We start from the raw sequence: 17,726 nt of genomic DNA on the forward strand, positions 1-17,726 counted from the left end.
CCCTGGTTTCTTTCAGTGCTTGTCGGTTCATTGTTGTATGTTGAATGTCAAAGGTAGTCTTGTCTCATGTCATGTTTCCTGGTCCTGTCTTGTAGTAGTGAGTTATTTGTCCCCCATTGTTCTTTTTTACTTTTTATTGAGATTTTTGGACATTTGTTAATTCAGCATTACCGCCTTGATGAAAACATTTTTTGATATTCCTGCACTCCCGCCTTGCCTCCCTGCTTCCTTCCACTTGGGTCCTCTACATTTTGTCTTGCCTTCCAACACCACAAAAACCCGACCGTGACAAATGGTGTGAAAAACAATATTTGATGGTGACTTCTTCTACTTTCTTTGTTACTGCAAGTGCTTATCTCATTGTGTGCACGACACTCCCCCTCACAGGTCAAGATGTGCAGAGCAGTTTATGTAACCCATTGGTTAATAATAAACGGGGCAGTTTTTCTCATACCTACTGTTGCTAATTATTGTTCTCTGTTTGAGTAATATCAATTCGAGACTTTTCTAACATTCCATACTAAAAAAATAAGTCAATTTTGTATGATTATTCCTGAAATCGGATCGGACCGATATCGGTATAGGCCAAAACTTAAGGCTGCAATATCGGTATGGGATCGAAAGTGAAAAAGTTGGACCGGGACATAATTAATTTTACCTGATACCTTTACAAGAAACGAAAGTAATTTAGGAAATACTGTCCAATATCCAGGTATTTATTTCACAATCACACTGGTTAAATATTTGGCAAAACAAAGTTACTAAAATCGATTTCAATCCATATTTTAGATTGTATCATTTTCGATGAACCAATATCGTTCTTGAATCAAATCGCCAACCACAAATCGTGATTTGAATCGAATCGTTGTGAAAACGAATCGTTACACCCCTAGTTATCGGTATCTGTATTGGCTTGGAGAACCCAGACGTTATTGGTTAACGGTATCGGTGGAAAAAAACAGTTATCATGATTCGCTAGTTTGTCTCTTCCCAAATGCCGTAGCCAAGTGCTGTGTCATGCCCGTGGTGCTCCCGTGTCGTGTTTTGCAAAGCTTGCAAGCAACACAATGTCCACATTGTGTAGAGCGATATGATCGAACACTTTAGATCACGGTCTCAGTCGCAGCCTTGTTTAAAAAATAACTTTAAAAAATATATATAAAAAAAAAACACTGCCCCCGTTATCCATATGGCTGTACTTTCACCGCACTTAGCCCTTGTGGTATTTTATGGCAGCAGGCATCATGTGACACACCCGGTGGCTGACATAGTGATCACGCGACGCAGCGGGTGACTAACATAATAATCCCGTGACACAAATCGATCATGAAATTCATTGCCAACGCTTTTAATTATAGATTTTTATCGATTTGTTGTTGCAGACCTAATCACAACATATCAACAACATTCAAGCAATTCTCTCATCTCATCCCAGCCGCTTCACACTCGGCTGCGAACTGCTCCAGTGAGAGTTGGAGCTCGCAGCTTGATGAAGCCAACAGAACCACATCATCAGCAAAAAGCAGAGATGCAATACTGAGGCCACCAAACCGGAGCCCCTCTGCACCCCCACTATACACAGTGTTGGTGGTGCACTGCTTTCCTCTCCTGAGACGTCGGATGGTGGACCAGAATTTCCTCGAACCCATCCGGACGTCTTTCTCCATGGCCTCACCGAACAACCAGTGGGCTGGACCTCACCAGTGTGTTCCTGACAGCGGTTGGCCAGCTCCTCTTCCACCTTGCGAGGCAGCCAGGTGATTGCTTCTATGAGCGGGAGCAGAGCCTGTACCCTCACTTGGGGTTGCAGTATTTTATCACCAAGCTGCCGACTTACACTTGTCAAGTAGTGTGGCAGAGCATGACATCGCCCAAAAAAAATACCCGGTCAGGTTCTTGTATGCTTAAAGGCCTCTTTATACTCCCGTGCTCGCGCGGCCGACAACGCCCGTATTGTATCACGTGACCGACGCATTGGCCTGCCTGGCCCCTGTGCGGCCCCAATGCGTCACTTGACGCGCACACGGCAAAAATTGTTGCTGCGCGTAGAATGCCACGGATATCATCTCTCGTGATTGGTCCGATTTAAGGCTTCTTTATACTTGTGCGGGCGGCGACCGTGCTGACGTCACTGCGGCTATCCTGCGCTCAGTTTGCCTTTATACTCGAGCGCAACCCACGTGCACAGTTTTGAAAATTACTGCAGTTCATCTCCAAGTCGGGGGTGTCGCTATGGCTGGTATTGGCTAGGACACCACAGGGTGGCGTTTCCGCTGCATTTTTTGGCCATTTCCGGTAAACGTTTTTACTTTCCTTTCCGTAACAAGGAACAAAGCAACAACAACGGCAAACATGGAATAGTGTCTGTTAGAACAAATGGACCGAGATGACCAGATGATACGTTTAATTATGCTGCAAAATCGATCAAGAAGGCGGCCGCGTAGATGGTATGTAGACCCAAGGGGCATACTGAGCACGTCATCACAGCATGTGACTAAAGGCCTCCTTATACTGTAGTTACCCTTCAAAATAGGCTAAAGTGTAAGTATGTTGCAGGGCTCTACACTAACCTTCGCACTAGTAGCACTGGTGCGAGCAACTTCTTCAGTTGCTCTCACCAGCACGTGATTTGGTCGCACTATGTTTTTGAGAAGGTACAGCATGACCATGTCATATGACGTAAAGATTGATAGTGACTCGAGATACGATATTTGCAAAGTATTTTACTGTGAACAAGAAGTTTGTCTGCAACAAGCACTGCAGACAAAACAGGTAAATTAAATAAAAACTTAACAAAATAAAAAAAAGGCTTTACGTTTATTTTATCATTTTTTCGACTCAGAGAGGCCAGTTTTTACAGTGAGGGCTCCTGACCCTCTTCCCCTGGGAAACCACTTAATTTTGAGCATTACCACAACCATATTGTCAATCATCTAAAAACAATTCCATCAGAATCATCTTTATTTGCCAAGTATGTCCAAAACACACAAGGAATTTGTCTCCGGTAGTTGGAGCCGCTCTAGTACAACAGACAGTCAATTTACAGAACACTTTGGAGACATAAAGACATTGACAAAAAACAATTGAGCAAAAAGATGCAGAGTCCTCTAGCACTTAGAGCAGTTCAAACGACTAATATTGCAATAGTCCGGTGCGATGACCATTGTGCAAAGGGCGCTGAGACTTCAAGGAGTGTATGCGGTTTAAAGTGACGAGTAGTGCGATCATCTGGGACAATGTTGGTTGTGCAAATGTTACAGATACTCCTCAATCCATAAGTGTACCACTACCATATAAAAGTATCGTTTATGATTATTCACACTGTTTGGCAAATTATTTAGGAGCGAAAAAAACTATTTACCTATTTAAAGTCATAGTCCCAAACAGAACATGGACAAATCATTACTACTGCAATTATTGAGCTTTATTTTAATGATATGGAGTTTGTTCCTATACAATCCTCTTTAAAGGAGTGTGGGCTTTCTAACATTGCACAGACAGTATCTTCATATGGCTATGTTATAAGATTAGATTGATCGATCGATCGATAGATAGATAGATTTGTTAGGTTTGCTAGCTCCATAAAAAAAGTTATTAAAAACTTTTCACAGGACTGTGTTTGTTATGAAGCGATATGAAAACGTGGGACAAATTAAGCAGGCAACCTTTGCGGAGAAAACCCACTCAGGCACGGGGAAAACATGCAAACTCCACACAGGCGGGGCCGGGGATTGAACCCCAGTCCTCAGAACTGTGAGGCAGACGCTCTAACCAGTCGTTCAACGTGCCTACTTAGAAAAAAAAAATTCAAAATATTTTGGTAACCTTATTCAGCCAAGGGAGGGATTAAAAAGAAACAGTTCTCATTACAGTACAGTTCTACACCACTGTAAATACAGCTGCAGTAATAAATCTTGCACCTTTCTGACCATTTCCAAATCAGAAGGTGAAGCCCATCCCAGCTGACTTCCGGTAGGAGGTGGGGTACATCCTTGACTGATCACCACTCAATGAAAGGACTGTTGCATGTAGCCCAACCATTCACATAATATACACAGGCAATTTAGTCTTCAGTGAGCATACCATACATAGTTACCATACATGTTTTTAGACATGTAAACTGAACAAAGAAAGGCATGAAATAAAAGTCAACACCACTCACCCCCCACCCATTATTTTTGTGAGGTAGACATGCCTCACAATATTAATTAATATATTGTTAACTCAATTAATAAATGCATGAAAATGTCTCTAACATTGCTGGACCTTTTAGAACTGTCCTCCCAAGAGCAAGTAGCATTAATGGACTGTAATAGACTGATACGTAAATAGTGAGTGTTTCAGTGCAACACAAAAAATGAGTGTACGTGTGTGTGCATGAGCACTGTTGATCCTTACATTCCAGTGGAAGCCTTGAGAGCAGCTAATCCAGTCTTAGTCAATGGCCTCTTGAACTCATGGGTCACACTGACACACACACACGTGCACACACACACACACACACACACACACCATACTTGTGTTTGCTCTACATGCAAATATATGCATGCTAAGTAATTATATATGTAACCCAATCAGTGTGTGCTTTTCATGAAGAAAAATCTGTATCGTTCTTAAATTTGTGTCCTTTTGTTTTTCCTGAAAAACGCTTAGACAGGAAATGTCACTTCTTTCTTGTTCCATCTGGTTTTATTATTTGTCACATGCTGCAGTTCCTCTAACACAGGGGTGTCAAACTCTTTTTTGTCTTGGACCACATTGTCATAATGATTTCCCTCAGAGGGCCGTTAGAACAGTGAAGCCATATAAAGATTTAATCATCACCAAAACATTATTACCATTACACAACAAATTGAGGGATAACTAGTATTGAAATCAAAAGACAAGGATAATAGGTTGTTCAAATTTTGTTTAAGTTACTGTCGAAGAAGGTTCAATCCCCGGCCCCGCCTGTGTGGAGTTTGCATGTTCTCCCCGTGCCTGCGTGGGTTTTCTCCGGGCACTCCGGTTTCCTCCCACATCCCAAAAACATGCATTAATTGGAGACTCTAAATTGCCCGTAGGCGTGACTGTGAGTGCGAATGGTTGTTTGTTTCTATGTGCCCTGCGATTGGCTGGCAACCAGTTCAGGGTGTACCCCGCCTCCTGCCCGATGACAGCTGGGATAGGCTCCAGCACGCCCGTGACCCTAGTGAGGAGAAGCGGCTCAGAAAATGGATGGATGGATTTTCTATGAAGGCACTGATGGTGTAGTGGTACACTCGCCTGACTTTGGTGCAGGCAGTGTGGGTTCAGTTCCCACTCAGTGGTGGTGTGAATGTGAGTGCGAATGGATGTCCATGTCTATATGTGCCCGAGACTGACTGGCGACCAGTTCAGGGTGTAGTCCGCCTTTCACCTGATGTCAGCTGGGATAGGCTCCTGTGACCCTAACCAGAATAAGCGGTGTTGAAAATGGATGGATGGATGGACTTTCTATGACGTGTTCAAAACCTTTCTGTATTTTCTTTTGTGTAGTTTCATGGCAAAATATTGTTTACAGTATGTACTGTACGTATGTATATACTTGATGAGAACAGGTCTAAAGTTACCGTTGTTTAAATGTCATCTTGCGTTGGGTATAGTCTAGTCTTGTGTTTACCTGTGAGGTCAGATAGTGAGTTGCTAGTACAGTGGGATGTAAGCCAGCTTGAACAACGCACTGAACTAATTTGCTGGATAAAAAAATGTCAGCATTTTACCTTAAGCAATTCACCCTCCGTCCAGCAGTATTTATCCATCATCGAAGTAAGATATCTGCCCACCAACCTGTTACCGCTTATATATTCTATCTTGCCAGGGTACCGACACTGGGAACAAGCCATATAGCTATTTAGCCCCCGCCCCCGCTGCATACAGTTACTGTGCAGTACTGATAGTAAGATAGTGGCTCATGCACACTATCTACACACAATGAAATGAGCAGGGAGTCAGTAAAGAGAGCACAACCTACACTTACCGTACAACACAACAAAAATGAAAACTGACAGGTGAGTAAAACACCAAGACAACTATTAATACATACAGAAATATAAAACAACGTCTAACTTTACAATTGACACGTAAATAATGCATGTACAACATGCCCCCAGGCATACCGGAAAGTCTGCATCCACTGCACCCTGCGCTACAGCACGTGCTGTAAATCTTAAACTTGTGATATTGCGCCGGCGCAAAAGGCGGAAAGTATGCGTGTCGCAGTTCAAATATTCTAGGGAGATCTTTTGGTGTGTTTTGCTGCAACCCTCAGCACAGATTTACCAACTACCTGGCATGAAGCAATCAGAACCAAAAACTATCAAGTAAATACGGAGGAAATCTAGTCCAAAATTGATGTTTGCTAATTCATGAATTATAATAGCAGTCTGTCAGACCAGGCATTAATGTCATTAATGTCAGCTTGAGTTGACTGCATGCTTCTAGCTAACATTATTGCACCTAACCACAAGACAAAACAAAGCAAGGCCCACAACAGTAACAGTCCCTCGCCAGCCCCCCCCTCCATAAACACACCCCCTTACAAAATATTTATTCAGTCCCTGCTAAGTGATGCAGACTGCGGGTGTGAGGAGATAAATTACTTTTTAATGTAAGAATGCAGTATGTAGCCAAGATGGGACTTTCATAAAGCGGCAGATTTATGAATATAATAAAATTTCCAATTACTTAGCAGAGATCACGCAATTGGGGCTTCAGATGAGCATGAGCAATGATAGAAGTTTTACTCCATGACCTTTGGCCAGCAAACACATTGAAGCAGTTAAGCAGATGATCCGTGACACCTGCCCTTATTGAGTTGGAAATTTTTCACACTAAGACAACTTTAAGTTACTGTTTCTGGAATTTGTGGAGAAATGTTGTGCATGTCACTGAGGTCATTTTTGGATCAATATGCACTTTGATTCATGAAAGTGCCAGATGTGGAAAGGCAATACTCTGACATTTCACAGCTGAGGCAAATTTGGGTGTGGCTGAGCTGCTCAGGACAGCGAGAGTGAAGTGCATCATGGTCATGGTGATGAAACCCAGAGCAGGGATCCCTCCACTGAATGCTGTGATCAGGTCAATTTCTGCTTTGGCTGCACAATGCACGCCTGTTGCTCTAGCATCATTGACAAATGAACCAATTGCACGATGAGAGGTTCCTACAGTTCAAAAAGCAACAACTTCATGTCTCAAAGAAAACAAAAAGGCAGGAAACATGGCTAACCTGTTTTTCGATCTCACTGACCAACAATCTCTGTTGAAACAGGAACTTATTTTTCGAACAGGGATAAGAACTTAACATGCAACCCTCTTGAGAACTTTATACCTCTGTGCATCCCTGATCAGTTTTTTTCTTCCTGCAGCCTTCCTACAACTCCATAAAAAGACAATTCTCGAGGAGGCTGGACTTCTTTTTGGTTGTTGATAATAAAACAAGCACTGCTCAACCCCACCCCACTGCACCCTCATGCGACAGGTTCTGGTGAAGAAAACGAGGGATGGGCGGTGTTGCCATGACGAGCTAGTAGTGATGAATATGGAACGCCAAGAGGCACTCTTAAACCTTCTCCCTGCAGCGTAACGCAGTTGTGCCACAGCTGCAACGACTTCATGAACCCAGTCAATAAATACGAAGGGGGTCACGTGACATATAAACCCTTATAGATTGTCGCTTCTGCATCTGCTTTGAAAATGAACCGATTTTAGAGGCAAGAAAACATTCAGAGTCTTACCATCATGTCTGCTAGCTCCTCTGTCCGGCTCAAAATATGCTTCAGAAAACTTGTGATCAGTGTAAATACACACAGCCTGACTAAATACACACAGCAATGACTAAGAGGACACATGGTTGATTGCTGACACAAACACACATTTATCAATTTGGGAACAAAGCGAAAAGGAAGTTTTTGACCTCCCTTTAGTAAATCGCAGTGAGACAGAACTGTGTTTTGGGTTTTTTTTTTTCCTTTCTTTTCTTTTTTTTCTTTTTTCTTTTTTCTTTTTTTTTACCAGGGCTATTTGCCCTGGGAGTGGCTGTATAGTAAAATAAACACATCAGCAAGTAAAGAGACGACAGGCACATAATAATATTTGGCTCACGGTGAAAAGAGCGGGTTACGTGTCATCAAGTTGAAGACAAGGCGGAGTGAAATAGGTTATGTTAGTGGGATAATAACGGGCCACACAAGGGAGAATTTGGGGGCTTCTATCATCACAAACGCCACAGGAAGAAAAGGCGTTTTGTGTTTGTGGCTGGTGATGAGAGACAGGAGTCCAAGATGCTTAATTTAAGATGGGTGATCAATGTTTTCATCGATCTGCGTCCGTCACTACGTGTCCCATTTTCAACACTGCACAGCTTTTGCTTAATTCCGCAGTTAATATGCAGAAAGAGTATTATGAGGTCAATAAATCGGATTGAATGCGATAAAACTCCAAGATGAGCTCACTCTTATCCGCTTTTCTGTGGTGTCATTGTGGAACAAATAGAAACCACATGATGCATGTGACTGATGCTTCAGCATTAATGTCATGCTCTTCAGTTGTTTTTCAGTTTCGTCCTGAATATGATCAGTTGTCAGGAGGACTTATGTTTGGGCAGCAATACAATCACTACAGTCAGGGATGCACATAAAATGTTGGTCTGGTTCTCAAAGGAGCACCAGAGGTTGTTGCTTGGTGCAAATTTGTTTCCTGACCCACTGTATACCATACCAACGCATATTAATTGATTTACAGAAGCCCCTACTTGAGCCGTCACCTTGTCGTGGTGGAGGGGTTTGTGTGTCCCAGTGATCCTAGGAGCTAAGTTGTCTGGGGCTTTATGCCCCTGGCAGGGTCACCCATGACAAACAGGTCCGAGGTGAGGGACCAGACAAAGCACGGCTCAAAAACCCCTAATGATGACGACAAACAATGGACTTCGTTTTCCCTTGCCCGGACGCGGGTCACCGGGCCCCCCACTGGAGCCAGGCCTGGTGGTGGAGCTCGAAGGCGAGCGCTTGGTGGCCGGGCCTGCATCCATGGGGCACAGCCCGAAAGGGTAATGTGGGTCCCCCTTCCCATGGGCTCACCACCTGTGGGAGGGGCCATATGGGTCGGGTACAGTGTGAGCTGGGCGGTGGCCGAAGGCGGGGACCTTGGCGATCCGATCCCTGGCTACAGAAGCTGGCTCTAGGGACGTGGAATGTCACCTCTCTGGCAGGGAAGGAGCGCGAGCTGGTGTGTGAGGTCGAGAAGTTCCGACTAGATATAGTCTGACGCGCCTCCACACACAGCAGAGTGGACCATGTTCCGCGCCTCCATTGATGAGGCGGCCGACCGGAGCTGTGGCCATAAGGCCTGTCGTGGTGGCAATCCCCGAACCCGTTGGTGGACACCAATGGTGTGGGATGCCGTCAAGCTGAAAAAGGAGTCCTATCGGGCCTTTTTGGCCTGTGGGACTCCTGAGGCAGCTGATGGGTACCGGCTGGCCAAGCGGAATGCAGCTCTGGTGGTCGCTGAAGCAAAAACTCTGGTATGGGAGGAGTTCGGTGAGGCCATGGAGAAAGACTTCCGGACGGATTCGAGGAAATTCTGGTCCACCATCCGACGTCTCAGGAGAGGAAAGCAGTGCACCACCAACACTGTGTATAGTGGGGGTGAAGAGGGGCTCTGGTTTGGTGGCCTCAGTATTGCATCTCTGCTTGGTGGTTCTGTTGGCTTCATCAAGCTGCGAGCTCCAACTCTCACTGGAGCAGTTCGCAGCCGAGTGTGAAGCGGCTGGGATGAGAATCAGCACCTCCAAATCTGAGACCATGGTCCTCAGTCGGAAAAGGGTGTCATGCCCTCTCCAGGTCGGGGATGAGATCCTGCCCCAAGTGGAGGAGTTCAAGTATCACAGGGTCTTTTTCACAAGTGAGGGAAGAATGAAACGGGAGATCGACAGGCGGATCGGTGCAGCGTCTGCAGTGATGCGGACTTTGTATCGGTCCGTTGTGGTAAAGAAGGAGCTAAGCCGAAAGGCGAAGCTCTCGATTTACCGGTCGATCTACGTTCCTACCCTCACCTATGGTCACGAGCTGTGGGTCGTGACCGAAAGAACAAGATCCCGGATACAAGCGGCCAAAATGAGTTTCCTCCGCAGGGTGTTCGGCTCTCCCTTAGAGATAGGGTGAGAAGCTCAGTCATCCGGGAGGATCTCAGAGTAGCGCCGCTGCTCCTCTGCATTGAGAGGAGCCAGATGAGGTGGCTGGGGCGTCTGATTCGGATGCCTCTTGGACGCCTCCCCGGTGAGGTGTTCCGGGCACGTCCCACCGGGAGGAGACCCCGGGGACGACCCAGGACACGCTGGAGAGACTACGTCCTTCGGCTGGCCTGGGAACGCCTCCCGAGGCTCTTCCTGGAGCTGGATGAAGTGGCTGGGGAGAGGGAAGTCTGGGCGTCCCTGCTAAAGCTACTGCCCCCGCGACCCGACCCGGATAAGCGGTAGAAAATGGATGGATGGATTTACATAAGACTAGAATAATCAGAGAGACCGTTTCAAGAGATCGTTTCAAGAGTCTGTATAAGAGTCATTTTCCTGTATTAAATATTGAGAACGTTACGAATCATTAAAAACAGTGCAAATGCATCAATTTATAGCCAACTTCTTATGACTAAGTCAACAGGGGTCAAGATTTTCGGTGAGACCATTTTGGTGAATCCGAGTTTCTATTTTGCGTAATGTTTATCCTATTTTCAAAACGTTTGTATCAATAGAGAGCTTGATAAACAGAAACCGACAACATACAGAAATGACTTTAATTATTTTCAATTAATTAATTCCAAAGTTAAATTTGAAAATTTGGCACATAAAACATCTAGAAAAAAAACAAATGAATAGTCGCGAATGAACCATCACTCCATAAGAAATAAATATAGCACGATAAAAAGGCATTTGTAGTGCTCCGTCACTAGTATTGGTTTATAGGGGTAAGGAAAATAATGCTAACGCAGTAAAACAGAATACAGCGGTTTGATAACTAGTTAGGTTGCGCGGTTAAGCATGTACCTCGTTGAGTGATCACTACCAAGAGCCAGCCAGTGGCAGATCCACACTTAAAGACTTTTAGCATGGCACCATGCAATCCGTTGTTTTGTCACATTTTTTGCACCATGGACCAGTTTCACGTAAAGACGTCATCGTAGCCCCTCCCCGCTCATGAGCCCCCGTCGCTGCGCCGCGAGTGGCGCCATATGCAGGAAGTTTCTGGTGCAGCACTGACTGCCACTGAACTAAAAAACAAATCAATTCATGAAGTGATTACATTCAGTACATTTACTCAAAAGGTTTGTTCGTTTGAATGAACGACAACACTACTCGAGCCCCGTCTCTCACTGTGCTCCCCCCATCAAAATAAGCAAAACGTTTAGTGAGAGATACACGCACACTTGTGCACCATTTACAGTATACGCACCCCTGACGATAATCCTGCTATCTTAAAATGGCACCATGTGCAAGACCCCTCAATGGCAGGCCCCCAACCCTCACCCTGTCATCTTCCTCCTCATCATCATTGCTCATGGCAGTGTGGTTGGCACAATCATGGTCCTCTCCCTTTTGCCATAGATTTGAAATCATAAACATGAGAATTTCTTCAGGGGATTATAAAATAATTATCTGTCTTTAATTACAGGTACATACAGTATACAGAATGCAAGGTAGGAAATAATAGACAATGTCTATGAATGAATGTATATTGCTAAAGGTATGTATGTACAGGCTGTTTACCAGCTGTGAACTGGCTCAGATTAAGACTAATAAAAAGTAAAGCACATGCAAAAAAGGCCTATCCATCCATTTTCTGAGCCGCTTCTCCTCACTAGGGTCGCAGGCGTGCTGGAGCCTATCCCAGCTGTCATCGGGCAGGAGGCGGGGTACACCCTGAACTGGTTGCCAGCCAATCACAGGGCACATAGAAACAAACAACCATTCGCACTCACAGTCATGCCTACGGGCAATTTAGAGTCTCCAATTAATGCATGTTTTTGGGATGTGGGAGGAAACCGGAGTGCCCGGAGAAAACCCACGCAGGCACGGGGAGAACATGCAAACTCCACACAGGCGGGGACGGGGATTGAATCCCGCACCTCAGAACTGTGAGGTTGACGCTCTAACCAGTCGCCAACGTGCCGCCGCAAAAAGGCCTAGAAGGGGGGAAAAATAAAGTGATGTTATAAGGTCATTCAACAAAAGAAAAAAAATGTTTCCCTATATTTGTTCAGAAAATAAATAATGAATAGGACTTATGGCTACAAAAGGACTTAAATTCATCCAGTGAGGTCTGTGGGTCATGAAAGGAAATGAGCACCAAGCAACCACCTCTCGTACTCATTTGAGAACCAGACCAAAATTGTTATGTGCATGTGTTTGAGCCAGCCGAGTTAACAATAACTTTGTCAAATTGATAATTCTACATCTTATGCTCTGACAAACTAATCAAATCAATAGAATTCTAGTGTTATGTAATTCTTTCAAAATATTAAAAAAAACGTATCAACATGCCATAACTCTCCACTCCCAAAAATGCAATTTTCTTTCCTTCTTTTAAATTCTGCCCAGCAGTGTAATGAACATAAAATGGGGATGCACAATATATCGTTTCACCATCGCAAATATTATCATAGCAGGGTCTTACGCTATGTTGGTGTATTGATATGTGTTGACTCAACTGTAATAATAATAAGTGACCAGCACAGGGACCTGGTTGGACACACTAATAAGATTAGCGCCAAATGATAACACATCAAACAACACACACGGAGCAGCCCAGAGTGTTATATACTTTTTTTTCCTATTATAACTATTAATGAGGGCGGCACGGTGGCCGACTGGTTAGAGTGTCAGCCTCACAGTTCTGAGGACCCGGGTTCAATCCCTGGTCCCGCCTGTGTGGGGACCGGGGATTGGGATAGACTCCAGCACGCCCGCGACCCTAGTGAGGAGAAGCGGCTCAGAAAATGAATGAATGAATGAACTATTAATGACGACACGGGAAACAATTACACGCTTGCATTTACTGTATCGCTGTTCAGAATGTGATAAACGAATACATGTGACAACAGATTACATTTAGGGCGAGGGGGGAGAGCCACTGCATTCTTGAAGGGATAAACTTCATGGGTACATAAACTAATGCACTCAAATATATAAATACTATGCATATGTTAAAACATAGATAGAAAATAACAGATTGATTAGAAACAAATTAAGTGTGATGAATGTGCTAATGACTCTACAGTACAGGCCATGATATGGGCATGAAATGAAATGATTTCCGCTGGGAACGCCTCAGGATCCCCCTGGAAGAGCTAGATGAAGTGGCTGGGGAGAGGGAAGTCTGGGTGTCCCTGCTAAAGCTACTGCCCCCGGATAAGCGGTAGAAAATGGATGGATGGATGAAATGATTTTCACTTCATGTCTGGCTTGACTAGTGCTCAATACGACAGTGCATTTAAATATAGGAATACTTCATACAAATGACTGTATACTTTTGTGCTCTACTGAGCATAGTTTTTCTAGAGAGGGAAAAGGAAAAATGTGTGCTGGTTTTGACATGACGTGTATGTTATCCTGTACTTTTTAACAATATATATCGCAGGGTTAAAGAAAAATAGGAATGTCATTTTTTTCCAATATTGTCCAGCCCTAAACCAATAAACCATCTTCCAATTATTTTGACTAAACTAGGATTCATTGCGCTTGACATTTTCATTGCCTCTAAATGCAACATGTACACTGTGACTGCCCCGTCCATTTTGGAGAAAATTTAAGACTTTTATGTGCGCCTTATGGTCGTGAAAATACGGTAATTCCTTTTAAATACAATGTAAACCATCGTGGTAAACCTAAGTGCTTTGATACAAATTTCACCAAAGGGAGTAACACAACGCCCACTTCCCTTTAAGAGAAATACATCACACCCACTGAGCATTGTGCAGGCTGCTGCATCATGGCCAGGGATTAACAGTTACACACTGGTAACCGTGAGGTTCTGCTACGCATCATCCCACGCACATTCTCTGCCTTCAAGGCCACTCCGCTCTGGTAAACTACAATTCAAAATATTTATAGACCCCTGTAGGAGTTTATTTACTGCCATACTATGAATGAGACTCAATCCTCAATTAACACAAGAGCACTTTTCTCCGGCCCTGCTGCTTTTAATTGCATTCTTGCACCAAGTTCAGATGAGTTCAGAAAAGGGTTTATGACAGTCACACACTGTTGCACACTGTCTCTTCTTCTGCTCGCAAGTTGGTAAAATAAAGGAGCTGAAGAGGCGACACAGTTACAATAGATGTTGTCTTTGGGTTTCCAAGGTTGGGACCGCTAATATCTTTGATTTTCTGACAAACATTCACATTATGTGTTTGTTTGAATGGATAGAAAGATGCTCAACACAAAAAAAATAAATTAGAAGTGGTCGTACTGGTCAAGAAAAGAAGATCATGTTCCAATATGCCTTGAACTATGTCTACTTCAACTCTCTTCAGGCTTGAAGTACAAACAGTGTCAAACGGGCAGTATTTTGGAAAAGTGTGGCAACATATGAGTTGAAGAATTTTATAATTTTAATTTTAGAGAGTGGAACGGTGAAAGACTGGTTAGAGCGTCTGCCTCACAGTTCTGTGGACCGGGGTTTGATCCCCAGCCCCGCCTGTGTGGAGTTTGCATGTTCTCCCCGTGCCTGCGTGGGTTTTCTCCGGGCACTCCGGTTTCCTCCCACATCCCAAAAACATGCATGGTAGGTTAATTGACAACTCTAAATTGCCCGTAGGTGTGACTGTGAGTGCGAATGGTTGTTTGTTTGTATGTGGCCTGCGATTGGCTGGCAACCAGTTCAGGGTGTACCCCGCCTCCTGCCCGATGATAGCTGGGATAGGCTTCAGCGCCCCCGCGACCCTAGTGAGGAGTAGCGGCCCAGAAAATGGATGGAATTTTAGAGAAATGTTTTTCAGAAATGGGGGCACGGTGCAATCAGAAAGCTTCCCGTATTGGAAAAAAAAAAAATATGAGTGTATAGCTTCAGACCATTCCCCACGTTGAAATGACACCAAACAGCTGTGCAAGCAACCTGTCGCTTCTCTGCACTTTTCAAATGATCTCATTGGCCTTGACCCACATGTGTCTGTTTTGCCCTCATCTTGTCAAACACCACCAACAACTTGTGGCTCTTGGCAACACTGCTGTGCGGCTCCACCGGGCCATTTTTAGGGCAAATATATATAATTTAAAACCAGTAAACACGTGTGGTCTTGTGCAAGTGTACACCACGTGTAATTTATAACATCCCGCCACAGAGTTCGTGATTTCTCCAGCTATTGAACATGACGATTTATTTATGTAAAGTCAAATCAAGTTCAGTACCATGCAATTAACCCGTGCTGTGAATTTAGACGAAAAGGGAGCACAGTAATGCTAAATTCAAATTGGGCATTTTTCGTCATTGAACGATTAAAATTAATAGAAAGACTTACGAGGTAGGAATTTTGCCTGTCGAGGAACACGGCGTCTCCCATGGCCCCGGACAAATATCCACAAGTAAACACTCCCAAATGTAGGTGGAATAGACGGGATTCTGCTTCCAAATATTAAGTCCTAATAAGTATGCGCGCGTCAGACATGAGCGTAAAAAAAAAAAAAACACTGTCCGCTTATCTTCCTTCTGCAACAACACAGATCATTTTTTGACTTTTTCTCCCTCTATTCTAAGGCGCCGACTAGACTCGTATTGATGTTTCTACAACCGTCAGATGTGTGTCAAAATCTAGGACGTCACCGCGCGTCATGCGTAAAAGATCCATACTCCGCGCTCAGTGGGCGCTGATGAGGACAAGATGCTGAACCAAGCGAGGAAAGGAGAGACAGCCCCAACAAGTTCACGTCATTATAATACGACTTCCGCTGTGTACTTTCGAATTAAAATCACTGTGAAACGCGATCTGCGTTTAATGTCGCTTTTCGCATCATTACAGTATATTGTAGGCCTATACACTAACATTAAACATTTACAAACATTTGTGTACATCTGATAAACCTAATAAACGCTATAATCACTACAATATTACCATAATATGTAGCAGAAAAAAGGCCTTTACAAAGACAATAATATTACTACCATTGCAGTTGCAGTGGTATGCACGAAATAATACAGAAAAGTGTGTCGAATAGGCTACTTACTCTTGATTGAACTAAACAAAATAATAATAATAACACAAAAAAATCTAAAACTAAAAATAGGGGACTGTGCACTTTTACACATCTGCAAACTACAAATGTTTTTGTTTTTTTTCAATTAATGAAAATTCATAACGGACAATGTCAATAAAATTGTCATAATAAAAAACACTTTTATTTTGTAGGTCAACCTTTGAAATTCCTTTCCCTTTTATACTTCACTGGGCAATGACACTGGAAAACGCAATGTAGCAGAGAGAGAGAGGAAATTATTAGTTATATATTAAACCTAGACGGAAATATTGGTTTAAATATTTATGGCCCAGAACTTGAACCACTGCCCCAGTTAGTGTGGCAGTAATTGTCCTATTAATGCATTATTAATACATGTGTCAATGCATTATACAGCACATCCATGATATTTTTCTTTTTATTCAAAGACTGTAATGTTGCAGTTCACATTGTCCAAAATATAAAATGAATTCATATGAACAAGTTATGATTATTATCATCCTCATTATTGTTATTATTCCGAAAAAAATGTGTAGAACATTTGCTTTTCTAATGTGCTGTTAAAAACTACCATGAGAAAAGCAGACAAGTGGAAGGCTGAAAAGGGAGCACATTGCTGGGTTCATGCAATTGTTGATGTGGAACCGATGTTGGGCAATATGTCAAAAACCTGTGAGGGCTGTAAAATGGTTGCTAAAAACACAATGAGCAAAGTAAATGGAGATATTGCATCTTGGACACTTGTGGCTAAAGGAAGTTCCTACATGAAGACGCGCCCATTCAGCATTTGAAAAAGAAGAAGTGATGCCGAATTCTTCCTTATCAGATAGTACTACAACCATTTAAAGAATGCCAAGACGTTTGGAGCAGGACAGTTTCTTTGCACTGAAACCTACAGATAAGAGATAAAATACTGATAGGGACTGTAAAACATTCAAGATGCCTGTACAAACTGATGATAATGTGATGTACATGCACTTGTGGCCTTATTTTGACCAACCATTTTGTTTCATTGTATATTATGATGACCCACGGGGCAAACCCAGCTTATATTGATGTATTTGTGCTTATATTAGAAGCAAAGCATATTACAGACGCAAAGTGCCAAAAGTCAGACTGAAAGAATGGGAATCAACACACCTACTCATTGGAGAAACAAAAATTTTATAAATAGGCATCGTCTAGACAAAATGAAGTCAGACATTCTTGAGGATGATCAAGAGGAAATTTACAGTTTTTTTCATGCTTCCCTTAAGTCACCAAAGTTCATTTGCTAGGCAGAAGGCTGTTGTTTTATACTTTAGTGGGAGGAGCTCCCAATGTGACCCAGAAGGGAAGCCACGGGAAGTATGGACGTGCAGCCCATGTGCGGTGTCGGATTCAGCACCATTTTGTCGTACAGTTTGACAACTCTTTCATACACCGGTCCAGACTGAGTAATAACAACACTACCGTATGTTGCGTGATCACAACCCTCTGAAAGCTGTAC

The 17,726-nt window shown here is 43.4% G+C and overlaps 1 protein-coding gene across 3 annotated transcripts in view; it reads right to left on the minus strand.

Moving 5' to 3' along the window:
* The window catches only part of LOC133410313 (rho GTPase-activating protein 6-like), an 83,232-nt gene that overhangs the window by 38,431 nt on the left and 27,075 nt on the right, over nucleotides 1–17,726 (minus strand). Inside the window, exon 1 of one of the 3 annotated variants that reach the window (XM_061691321.1) lies at nucleotides 15,526–15,875. The exons of 1 other annotated variant lie outside the window; for it this stretch is intronic. In XM_061691321.1, coding sequence (XP_061547305.1) covers nucleotides 15,526–15,567 — 42 coding nt within the window. In that variant the 5' untranslated portion in view covers nucleotides 15,568–15,875. Of the gene's footprint in view, nucleotides 1–7,757; nucleotides 8,110–15,525; nucleotides 15,876–17,726 lie in introns of those variants that run through there. One more of the 3 variants, XM_061691313.1, reaches the window with a different exon arrangement.

This window comes from Phycodurus eques, chromosome 1 (assembly GCF_024500275.1).
Source record: "Phycodurus eques isolate BA_2022a chromosome 1, UOR_Pequ_1.1, whole genome shotgun sequence".
NCBI lineage: Eukaryota > Metazoa > Chordata > Actinopteri > Syngnathiformes > Syngnathidae > Phycodurus > Phycodurus eques.